Raw genomic sequence first — 12975 nt, 5'->3', positions numbered from 1 at the left:
GGCGCTCAGTAAATATTTTTTGAAAGCATGAGTCACGATACTAAGTTTGGAAAATTTTACGGAGTTGTGTGTGCGTCGCTATAATTTTTAAGATTTTATGGGTTCTCAAGATCCCTCTGGAAATTACAGTAATTTTAAGGCTCAGAGTTAAATCTGTTTTTTTTTTTTTTTGCATCCCCTGTAACAATGGCCTCTGTTGGATGCCTAAATTAACTCAAAATCCAAGTTCTGTAAATAAATGTGACCTATGATTCTAACAGAAATTGTTAACCTTTGATATGAAAGCCTTCAAATGATTTTATAATGGAGCAGGTTTAAATTACTTATAAAATGTTCCCCTGATTAGCTTGTTAGATACAAATGCAAAGGACCACATTGATGTACTTGTAATACATTTGGAAATACAGGTCTCAAGTATTTCTTTAAGAAGGATTTATATTCATATCTAGTGAAAGAGCATGCAGGGGAAAATTATGACAGCAAATCTATTCCCCACTCCCCTTTACTAGGTGCAGCTGCTGCCTTGACCTCAAAATGTCTTGTAAAATTATCTCTTAATCGTCTGCATATCTAAAGCAGAAGCCAGTGAGATTAAACCACCCCAAAGGGCAACTCCTTTAGTACTAACTGTTCTCTTAGATTGTGTCAGTTTCTTCTGTGTTTTTCTGAAATATAGATAATGTAATGGATTTAAAATTTTTTTTATTATTTAGAACTTACTGACATGAAGTGGAAAAAGCAAGAAACAGAATCCTGATAACCAGAAAATTCAGTTAATCACGACATCCTTAATCTTCCTGCTAGTGGGAATGTAAACTGCAAGTGGTCAGGACCTTGTCTGCCCTGATCACTAGTGAGTGTCCCCAGTGCCTGACCCATGACAGCCATTCATTAAACACTTGTGGAATGAATACTTGTCTACAGTGTAATGACTTTCTACATGTGTATGGTTTCTTCATTTATTTGGATGTTTCCTTAGAGTTGATTTCTAGAAGTGAGAATTTTATTGGATCAAAAGGTATGAGTATTATCATGGTTATTGAAACATTGCCAACTTGCTTTGCAAATAAGCCTTTTTGAACCACCACCAGTAATATTTGATTGTACTTTTTGGAGCATCCATTCAAGCTCTTATATTGGTAGTGTTTGGTAGTTAGGAGCCCTTTCAGTCATTTGATCTCTATCACCCTGGAAATTGGGCAGGGTAGATACTGCTTTCCCCCTTTTGTAATACAGCAAATGCCACTGCCTTAAATTGATGATAATGAGTGGCAGGTGACAAAATAATCCTACCCTTTCGGGTTTTTCTTCCTCCTGTTCTCTGCTTTTGGTTTGTAGTGAATATCCTGAATAAATTCATATCTTTCCTTAGCAATTAAATTGGATACTGCTCCACTATATCTATTGTTTATTAAAATATTATTTTTCTTTTTAATTTTGTTCAGATAGTTGCAGATACCCTGAGTAAACTTGGGGACTTTATTGAAATGAAGTAACGAACCATGATTTAGAGAAAAGAGGTGATATTAGTTAGGTGTAAAGAACACCTAGCACTAGGAAGTTTAGAACATTGCCGCCCTTTCTATTCGGAAAAATCTGGAAAGTTTTGGTGGTTTCTTTAAAGCTCCTTGAATCCAAAGAAGTTACTATTTTAAACTTCTGAATCTGTTGTAGAGTCTTCATGAACTATTGAGATTAATACTCTACTAAAGAAAGTGGACAGGAATTATTTGTGTAATAATCTGCATATCATATCTGTCAAATTCCAGGAAAAATAGAATTGAAAACTAAGAATCATAAGGTAAAAAATATTCAACCTAAAGAAAATACTATTTTTACCTGAAAATTGAAATTTCTTTTTTAAAGACATGGCAATGAAAAAAATGTTACTGATTCGTAGTGTATTACTAATCCACATCCTTTCCCAAATTTGGTTGTCATAGACCCCAAATGATTTAATAGGTAATTAATCCAATCAGGAAGCTTTGGAACTGTCAACATTTACTTTTAAGTGGAACCATTGGAAATTCTTGGGGTGTATTTGTAAGTGGCACCATTTATGTCAAATGTGGGTCCAACATTGACTTTCCATATTGCTTTCACATTTGCTTCGGGTTCTTAAACAAAAAAGTAGTACAGAAAAGATAGGGAAGAAGAGATGCAGGTATATTGGTCAATGGAAATATTCAGAATTTCCCTTCAACTTCACTCTGCCTTTCTGTTGTGATGTCAGATCCCAAATAGTGTTCTGTAAACAGAAATGCTCTTTAAAGACACTTTTCAGGAATGTCTGTAGTCCTTGTGTCAAAGAATAGCTGCCTTTCATGTGGGATTATAACAACTAGTTCTTAAGGATCTTTCATGTACATCTAAATTATTTTGCTTTTGTTTTTATAATAGGATATCTCTTCACCTTGAAGATAAAGCAAAAATCTTTTTCTGAAATAGATGGATTTTTGTCACTTCCTGTGAACTAAAACGATTCAATGTCTCTTTTGGTAAGTTTGTATTAATGTAGCTCTAATTTTGTGCTATCAGAGTAGTTAGATGCACAGCCATAACAGAAGGCATGTTCTAATGGGATATTGGATATTATTATGCCCTGAGATGTTATTTTGACCAGAATGGCTTCTGGTCTTAAGAAATGAGTTAAATTCCCATTGAGTTTTTGTTGCTAATACTTTGCTTATATATTCATTATTCTTTTCCTTTGTCTCATACCCATTTTTCTCATGTACTTTTTTACTGTACTTTGCTTATACTTTACTAATACTTTGTTTATATACTTTGCTAATATATTATTCTTTTCCTTTGTCTCATACCCACTTTTTTCATGTACTTTTTTACTGTACTTAGATATGCCTCTCCCATCCACTTAGCTATGCCTTATCCTTTAAATATTTCAAAAATCCCTTTTATAAATTTCCATTAGACCAAAGGCAAGCAAAATAGTAATTAAAATAAGCCTCTTAACAAGACAAAAAAAACCATTTGGATCAATGTATGTGATGTATATAGATTCCAACTTGTTTTTGTTTATAGTAGATCCATGGTATCTAGATTGAAAACCAAGAATCATAAGGTAAAAAATATTCAACCTACAGAAAATATTATTTGGATTATTTGGATTAGTTTTAGGTCTTTCATCACGTCTTATATAGAACATAATACAGTATTTGATTATATTAAAGCAGTGATCTTTTTAAAAAGTGATGGATGCATTTGTATGATTACTTGTAGTATATAAATACTTTCATATATTATCTCTTTCACTCTTCAAAATTGTGAGTGATTGGCAGGGCAGGTGGTATAATCCTCATTTTGAGTCTGGCCCAAGATTGTATAGAATTAGAGCCAAGGCTCAAACTCATATCTGCTAATCCACTCCATCATTTGCCAAGTCTGAGAGGCAGAACTATGAGGAAATACAGAATGCATTTGTTGAATTTATTGTATGATTTTTTTTGTTATATGGAAAATACGGAATGCACTTACTTTATTTTTAAAGTTAAGCTTTTCTACTTAACAGGGAACTTTATCTAGGAAGTACATGGGGTTAAATACCTAACCTCATTTTCTAACGCAGGGATTGGCAAAGTTTTTCTGTAAAGGGCCAGATAGTATTTGTATGCTATAAGGTCTCTGTTACAAATTACTTTTCTGTTATAGTGTGAAAGCAGTCATAGGCAATATGTAGATGAATAAAAATGAATGAGTCAGTGTTTCAGTAAAACCTTATTCACTAAAATAGGTGGTGGGTCAGATTGACTTGTAGACCATAGTTTGCAGACCCCTGCTCTAAAGGATTACGTAAGGTTAACAGTTTTATATTGATTTGTAAATTGGATGAGATGTGAAAGGGTATTTGATAGATGAAGATCCTGAGATTTAGAGGGCTGTGTCCCAGGGCTTCTAAATTTTGGAATAGGAATATCTTAGTTATTCCATTATTTCATAATTATGGGTTTTGTGAAAACTAATATAATTTAATAATGGGTGGTTTAAATTTGTTCAATTGGTTAATAATTTTACATTTATTCTTCCTGTAATGATGAAATATTTAGAATCCTTTGAATCAAAATATTCATGTTATTTTCCTAAATGAGATATTTGTGCGGCTGAGATAAAGTTGATGTTTTTACTTATAAAGGATTCCTCCCCATTCAAGTTTTACCCTCTGTTTGAGAGCTAAGAAAGTGTTTTCAAAGGAGCAGCATAATTAAAATATTTTCCTTTAGTTTCTCTTTTAGGTATAACTGCTTTTCACTACTATTATGGTAGTGGGTTAGAAATACATTAAATTTTACATTAAAAATATTTTGGGGCAGCTTCTGGATGCTTTTCAATCATTTTTCCTGCCTAAAAGACCTTAATATGTAGAGTTTTAATGAGCTATTGTATTCACTAGCATTCATTTGAGTCAATATGGATATAAAAAATGTTTTGAAGGATAAGCTATGAGTGGTTTATGATTTTTATAACCTGGGCAGCTAATGAACATGCTAATATTTTTTAGGAGAGGTCAGCAAAAACATTTTGCCTTGTAATGTTGGCTGGTTTTAGCTATTTTCACATTTATAGTGATCATTTTCTTGTGCTGTGAAAATTCTATATAAAGAAAATTAAATGGAGGTCTACCATATTATTTTATAAAATGTTTTCTATATATAAACCAAAAAGACAGATCATGACTCTTATTTTGAAAATAAATTAGGGTCAATATAAGTTTTAAAAAAATATGCCCAGTATGTCCTAAATTAGCTTCCATCAAAAAAAAAAAGTGACGGAGGTTTTTTAGAGAGACTTTTTTATGTTTGAATGTATTTTGATAACTGTGTTAGATGTGCTCCGAAGACTACCTCCAGGTCTGGTGATTTGCTAGAAGGAATTGGAAAACCTGGTCATGTAGTCATACTTATAATTAAGATTTATCACAGCTAAAGGATACCATGCAAAGTCAGCAAAGGAAAAAGGTACAAGGAGTAAAGTTCAAAGGAAACCAGGCTCAGGCTTCTAGGAATCCTCTCCCAGTGGAGTCACGTAGGATGTGCTTAACTCTCCCAGAGTAATGTCAACATGTGTGAAGTGTTGCCTACCAAGGAAGCTCATTAGAGACTTATTCTCAGGCTTTTTATTGGGGGTTGGTCATGTAGGTACCTTGTGCTAGCAGGTTAACAAAATTCCAGACTTCCAGGGAAAAAAAGCAGATATTCAGCATAAACCATATTGTTTATATGGTTTAAGCACATGATCCGTTCTTATCAAGGAATGGCAGGAACCCTCCTTGTTCCCAGATACTAGCCAAGGATCAACTTTGCAAACAAGCCTTTTCTAAAGATAGCAGTTTTAGGTCTGCTATGTTAACTCTTTTCTTCACAATGGTGTTAATGATTATTGTGAACAATTCAGAGTAAATGTTATAAAATATATGTAAATACCAAATACATTATGTATATGGCCTAACTGGTAATAACTATCTTCAAAAACTTTTATTGTCCATTGTATTCACTCTAGACAATCCAGTAGAAAATTTTTAAAGGAAATGTTTCTATAGTTAAAATTGACATTGTTAGCTCCTGTTCTCCAGGGGCAAATTTTACCTAAGACTGGAGATTTAGATCAAATTATTGTGATAAAATTGATAAGGTATACAAACTTCAGGAATTTGTCTTAAAATAATCAGTAAATTGAGAAAACTGAGAAAATGACTAGTTTGATTAGTGAGAAATTCTGGTGTATTTTAAAGGAAATTTGATTATTTTTAAGTGACTACGAAAAAAAAAGTAACTGCAAAGTGTTAGGTAGACATGGGAGAGCTTATCTTGAAGACTCATTTGGTATTAGTACTTTACTGTTCATGTACAAATAAATGTTAATGAGATGCTAGAAAATAATTTATTGTAAAGTCTCTTTCATATAATTTGTTTATATTTTTCTTTTGACATATCTTTTCTTCCTAAATAAAATAAGGCCAGCTTTGTGCCACCAACTGATGATAAATCATATAGAGGTGTTACATTTCTTTATTGGCAAGATGTGATGGTAGGACCATGGGTTAAATGCAAGAAAAGGTAAATTGTGATAATGGAACTAGAACTAAGTCTCCTACTTTTTTTTTTTTTTTTAGAAGGAGAGAGAGCTTGCATGCATGCACAAGCTGGGGAGGAGCAGAGGGAGAGAGAGAATCTTAAGCAGGATTCATGTTCAGCATGGAGCCTGACACAAGGCTCCATCCCATGACCCTGGGATCATGACCTGAACCAAAATCCAGAGTCCAACGGACTCAACCGACCAAGCCACCCAGGCTCTAAGTCTTCTACTTTTAATTTGCTTTCAGTTGAAGTAAGATGTTTATCACCTTGAGAAACAAAATTGGTTTCAAATACATTACTTGTATAGTTTAATGTGGATAAACATGGTACTTACATTTAAGAAAGAATCTGAGGATTAAAATAAAATTGATTATAATGAGTATAGCAGTATAACCTTTAGCTAAATGCTCAAAACTGCAATGATGATGAAAGGGTTAAAAATTAATAGCAGCAGTAAAAATGAATTGATATTATGACCCCCAGAGGTAGCACCAAGTAAAATTATAACTTGTCTTCTGCACACCCAGCTGCTTTCCCATCTCTCCCATACTGAGGACCTCCATGGTATAGATCTTGACTTCAATTCCAGGTTCTTGCATGCTGCCCTTTGTCTCTGCTCCTCGCCCTAGTCATCAGACCTTTATATTCACATGTCACCCCTATTGATCTTATGACTTATTTTTCACTTATTTAATGCATTTCTAAATTTCCAGGATTGTTTCTGCACTTCACGAACACAAGTTGAACCACTCAGACCTGAAAAACAGTCTGAGACCAGTATCCATCAACACTTGGTAAGAAAATAGTTAAGTACAATTAATATTCCTCCTTTGCTTTCTGTAATATCATATTACAGAATGTAATTCCTGTTTTCCAATTCTCTTTTTCTTCACGGTATCTTTTACTGTTTCTTCTTCCTCTACTTCTGTTATTCTCCAGAAGTCTGCAGTTGGCCTCTTCCCTAAATAGGCTCCCCCTAAGCAGTCTCACCTATTCATAGGCTTCAGTTGCTACCTCAGATTTTTCTTCAGGTCACCAAGGGACTCTGGCATCAAGCAGGGCTGGTGATTCTCAAATTTTTACCTACAACCCCACACTCTTTCCTGGCCACTAGATGTGTCTATAGAATGCCTCCAATTAGACTTTTCATAGGCATTCTCTATGCAGTTTGAGTAAACCCTTAGAATATCAAACTTCTCTGATCCATTGGATTTCTTTCTTTGGCTAATGAAAACCTTTCTACTAAGTCGCCCTAACTAAAAACTGAGGTTATCCTGACACTTACCTCTTCCTCACATCTAGTTATACAGACAGTCTCTTCTGTCTGTCTCTGAAATGCCCTTGAGTCCATCTCCTCCTTCACCTCATCACTGCTACTACCTGAATCTCATCGTCTCTTACCTGGACAGTTGCAGGTAGATGCATTGCCCCTAGTTTTCTAGATAAACCTCCTCTCACACTCAGATCAGTATTCAACACTGTGACCAGTAAGGGGCCTGCTTGTATGTGTCACTTTACAACTTTAAAACTTTCATTGGTTTCCTGAAACCTATGGGATAAAGCCTAAACTTTTTAGCATGGTTTAAGGACTCTTAATGGTGTGGAATATATCTAATTTTTGAGTTTCATTTCTTGCTACTGAATCTTAGTGCATACTCTTTTTTTCTGATTGAAATACTTTCCTTTTTTTTCCTCCAAAATTCCTCCTCATTTGTGCAGGTGGACGCAAGTATCACATCTTTGAAGCCTATCCTCTTGTACTTTTTATTCCATTATGCTTCTACAAACCTTAGACATTCCCAGAAAATGATATTTATTACATTGTCTCACAATGATTGATATATATGTCTAAGTATAACATGATTCCCATAAAACAGGCATCCTGTCTTTTTCCTCTGTATCTCCCCAGGGCAATGCCTGATATATTAAATAATATTTTTAAAAACATGCTTGGGAGTAAATATTTCTCTGGGGTCCTTTCCTCCTTAATCCTTACTTTATTCTGCAGTTCTTACTATAAAATGGAACGGGCCTTGCAAATGCCATGTTTCCTACAAAATCAAGCTATCCCAGTTATTCTTGTTTATATATGTATCTTGATCCTATTTCAGTTCTCTTCATTTTCCTCATTTCACTTTTTAGTCACTAATATTCTAAAGTCTTTTAGTCTGCCTTTTTATAAAATAGGATATAGTATCCAATCCTAATTTTCATTTAAGTATTATCCTTCAGATTGAGTAGTGTTCAGAGTGCAGTGTCTGCTGTTATCCCCTTGCTGTTACCAAGAGAGAGGTCTTACACTCAGGATATTTCCACAGGTGCTGCTGCCCTTTTTCTTTTTTTTTCTTTTTTTTTTTTTTTTTTGGCCTGGTGCTAAAATACGTATTACATAAAATTTATCATCTTAGCTATTTCTAAGTGTATAGTTCAGTGGTATCAAATACATTCATAGTGTTGCACAGCCATTGCCACCATCCATCTCTATAACTCTTTTAATCTTATAAAATTGAAACTGTGTATCCATTAAACAATAACTCCCAATTTCCCCTCTCCCCAGCTCCCGTCAACCACCATTCTGCTTTGTTTCTATGATTTTTGACTACACTGAGTACCTAATATAAGTGGAATCATACTGTATTTGCCTTTTTGTGACTGAATTATATTTCATTTAATGTCCTCAAGGTTCATTTGTGTTGCAACAAATTGTAGAATTTCCTTATTTTTTAAGGCTGAAAATGTTGCATTGTGTGTATATACTACATTTTGCTTATCCACTCATTTGTTGATGGACACTTGGGTTGCTTTCACTTTGTGGCTATTGTGAATAATGCTGCTATGAACACGGATATGCAGATATCTCTTTAAGACCCTAATTTCAGTTCTGTTTGGTATATACCCGGAAGTGGAACTACTGCCTCATACATATGGTATTCCATTTTAATTTGGAATTTAATTTGGAAACCATACTGTTTTCATCACTGGTTCTACCATTTTACATTCTCACCAACAGTGCATAAGAGTTCCAATTTCTTTACATTCTAACCAACACCTCTTCATTTTCTGTTTCTTGATAGTAGCCAATGTAATGGGTGTGAGGTGGTATCTCATAGTTTTGATTTACATTTCCCTAATGATTAGTGATGTTGAGCACCTTTTCATCTTATTGGCCACATGTGTGTCTTCTGTGAAGAAATCTCTATTCAAGTCCTCTGCCCTTTTTTAAATTGGGTTGTTTGCTTTTTTGTTGTTGAATTTTAGGAGTTCTATATATATTCTGGATATTAACACCTTAAAAGATGTTTACAAATGTTTTCTCCCACACTATGGGTTGCCTTTTAACTTTGTTGATGTATGTTTTTTGATGCACAGAATTTAAAAATTTACACAAAGTCCGCTTGGTCTGCTTTTCTTTTTTTACTTAAACCTTATATCTTTGCTCTCATATCCAAGGAATCATCTCCAAATCCAGTGTCATAAAGCTTTTGTCCTATGTCTTCTAAGAGTTTTATTGTTTTAGGTATTAAATTTAAGTCCTTGATTGATTTTGAGTTAATTTTTGTGTATGGTGTTAGATAAGGGTCCAACTTCATTCTTCTGCATGTGGATATACACTTTTTCTAGCCGATTTGCTGAAAATACCATCCTTGCTTTATTGAATGGTGTTGGCAACCCTTGCCGAATGCCATTTGACCATAGATGTGAGGGATTATTTCTGGGCTCTCTATTTCTTCCATTGGCTTATAGTTCTGTCTTTATTTCAGTACCATGCTGTTTTGGTTACTATTGCTTTAAAATAAGTTTCAAAATCAGGAGGAGTTGGTCCTCCGATTTTATTCTTCTTTTCAAGATTATTTGAATCATTCAGGGTCCCTGAAGTTTTAATAATATTAAGTCTTCCAATCAATGAACATGAAATGTGTTCCCATTTATTTATTTATGTCTTCCTTAATTTCTTTTAGCAATGTTTTGTAGTTTTCATTGTACAACTTTCACTTCTTGATTAAGTTAATTTTTAAGTATTTTATTGAAATTGATTTCATGATTTCCTTTGCAGATTAGTCATTAAGCAGGTCCTCTGAATTTTTAGGAAGTTACTAAAAAATTTAACATGAACAAGAACCTGCCATGATTTTTTTTTAATTCCAGTGTACTTAAAATACAGTGTTATGTTACTTTTAAGTGTAAAATATAGTGCTCCAGCAATTCTATACGTTACTCAGTGTTCATCATGATAAATGTGCTCTTAATCCCCTTTACCTATTTCACCAGTCCCCTGACCCACCCCCCTCTGGTAAACATGTTTGTTCTCTATATTTGAGAGTTTGGTTTTTTGTTTGTCTCTTTTTTTTCTTTGTTCATTTCTTTTGTTTCTTAAATTCCACATTTCAGTGAAGTAATATGGTATTTGTCTTTCTCTGACTGATTTATTTTACTTTGCAGTATACCCTCTAGATCCAACCATGTTGTTAGAAATGACAAGATTTCATTCTTTCTTATGGCTGAATAATATTCTGTGGTGTATAGCACATCTTCTTTATCCATTCATCTATTAGTGGACACTTGGGTGTCTTTCATATTTTGTCTATCGTAAATAATGTTGCAGTAAACATAAGGATGCATATACCTTTTTGAATTAGTGTTTTCATATTCTTTGGGTAAATACCCAGTAGTGGCATTACTGGATCATATGGTAATTCTTTTTTTAATTTCTTGAGGAACCTCCATAGTGCTTTCCACAGTGGCTGTACCAGTTTGTATTCCTACCAAGAGTGCAAGGGGTTCCTTTTTCTCCACAACCTTGCTAACACTTGTTTCTTGTGTTTTTGATTTTAGCCATTCTGACAGGTATGAGGTGATATCTCTTAGTGGTTTTAAATTGCAGTTCCCTGATTAGTGCTGTTGAGCATCTTTACATGTGTTTGTTGACCATCTGTATGTCTTCTTTGGAGAAATGACTCTTCCTGTCCTCTGCCCATTTTTAAATAGGATTATTTGTGTTTTGAATGTTGAGTTATATAAATTCTTTATATATTTGGAGATGAACCCTTTGATGGGTATATCTTTTGCAAATCTATTTTCCCATTCAGTAGATTGCTTTTTAATTTTGCTGATTGTTACCTTTGCTATGCAGAAGCTTTTTATTTGGATACAGTCTCAGTTTATTTTTGCTTTTGCTTCTCTTGCCTTGGGAGACATATCCAGAAAAATGTTTCTATGGGTTAATATCAGGTAAATACAGTGTTACATTAGTGCACTGCCTGTGCACTCTTCTAGGATTTTTACAGTTTCAGGTCTCACATTTAGGTCCTTAATCCATTTTGAATTCATTTTTGTGTATGGTATAAGAAAGTGGTCCAGTTTCATTATTTTGCATGTAGCTGTCCAATTTTTCCAACACTGTTGAAGAGACTGTATTTATCCCATTGCATATTCTTGCCTCCTTTGTCATAGATTAACTGACTAATCATGAGTTTATTTCTGGGCTCTCTATTCTGTTCCACTGATCTATGTGTCTGTTATTCTACTAGTACCATACTGTTTTAATTACTATAGCTGAGAGTGTGATACTTCCAGTTTTGTTTTTCCTTTTCAAGATTGCTTTAGCTATTTGAGGTCTTTTGTGTTTCCACACAAATTTTAGGGTTATTTGTTCTAGTTCTATGGAAAATGCTGTTAGAATTTTGGTAGTAATTGAATTAAATCTGTAGATTGCTTTTGGTAGTATGGACATTTTAACAGTATTGGTTTTCCCAGTCCATTAGTGTGGAATATCTTTCCATTTTGTCATCTTTAATTTCTTTCATCAGTTTTTTTATAGTTTTCAGAGTACACGTCTTTCACCTCTTTGGTTAAGTTTATTTCTAGATATTTTTTAATGTTTATTTATTTTGAGAGAGCACATACACGTGAGCAGTTGAGGGACAGAGAGAGAGGGAGAGAGAGAATCCCAAGCAGTCTCCATGCTGTCGGCACAGAGCCTGATTCAGGGCTCTGTTTCACAAACCATGAGATCATGACCTGAGCCGAAACCAAGAGTCAGGTGCTTAACCAACTGAGCCGCCCAAGCACCCCTATATATTTTACTATTTTTGGTGCAACTGTAAGTGGGATTGTTTTTTAAATTTCTGTTTCTGCTATATCATTTTAGTGTAGAGAAATGCAACAGATTTCTGTCTGTTGGTTTTGTGTTCTGTAACCTTCCTGAATTCTTTCATCATTTCTAGTAGTTTTTTGGAGTCTTTAGGGTTTCCTGTATGTAGTATTATGTCATCTGCAAATAGTGAAAGTTTATCTTTTTCCTTACCGATTTGGATGCCTTTTATTTCTTTTTGTTGTCTGATTGTTGTGGCTAGGACTTCCAGTACTATGTTGAATAAAAGTAATGGAAATGGATATCCTTATCTTGCTCCTGATCTTACAGGAAAAGTTCCCAGTTTGTCACCATTGAGCATGATGTTAGCTGTGGGTTTTTAACATATGGCTTTTACTATGTTGAGATGTGCTTCTCTAAACCTACTTTGTTGAGGGTTTTTATCATGATTGTTGTATTTTGTCAAATGCTTTACTGCATCTATTGAAGTTATATGGTTTTTAACCTTGCTCTTTCTTATTGATGCCATGTATCACATTGATTTGTGAATATTGAACTCCCCTTGCATCCCAGGAATAAATCCCATTTGATTGTACTGAGTGATTTTTTTTAAGGTATTGGTGGATTCTGTTGCTGTTATTTTGTTGAGAATTTTTGCAACTATGTTCATTGGAGATAGTGGTCAGTAGTTCTCTTTTTTTGTGGTGTCTTTATCTGGTTTTGGTATGAGGGTAATGCCGGCCTTATAGAATGAATTTGGAAGTTTTCCTTGCTCTTCTTTTTGTGGAACAG

At 34.1% G+C, this 12975-nt stretch overlaps 1 protein-coding gene across 2 annotated transcripts in view; it reads left to right on the top strand.

Annotated features, from left to right (window-relative positions):
* STRADB (STE20 related adaptor beta) overlaps nt 1–12975 on the top strand; it is a 35457-nt gene that overhangs the window by 852 nt on the left and 21630 nt on the right. The window contains exons 2-4 of one of the 2 annotated variants that reach the window (XM_049615195.1): nt 714–853; nt 2401–2498; nt 6806–6886. In XM_049615195.1, the coding sequence (XP_049471152.1) occupies nt 2487–2498; nt 6806–6886 (93 nt within the window). In that variant the 5' untranslated portion in view covers nt 714–853; nt 2401–2486. The remainder of the gene's footprint in view (nt 1–713; nt 854–2400; nt 2499–6805; nt 6887–12975) is intronic. The other variant, XM_049615196.1, reaches the window with a different exon arrangement.

The sequence above is a fragment of the Panthera uncia genome (assembly GCF_023721935.1).
Source record: "Panthera uncia isolate 11264 chromosome C1 unlocalized genomic scaffold, Puncia_PCG_1.0 HiC_scaffold_3, whole genome shotgun sequence".
Classification (NCBI taxonomy): domain Eukaryota; kingdom Metazoa; phylum Chordata; class Mammalia; order Carnivora; family Felidae; genus Panthera; species Panthera uncia.
Note: the sequence above shows the minus strand (reverse complement) of the source record. Positions and strands in the feature narration are given on the sequence as shown.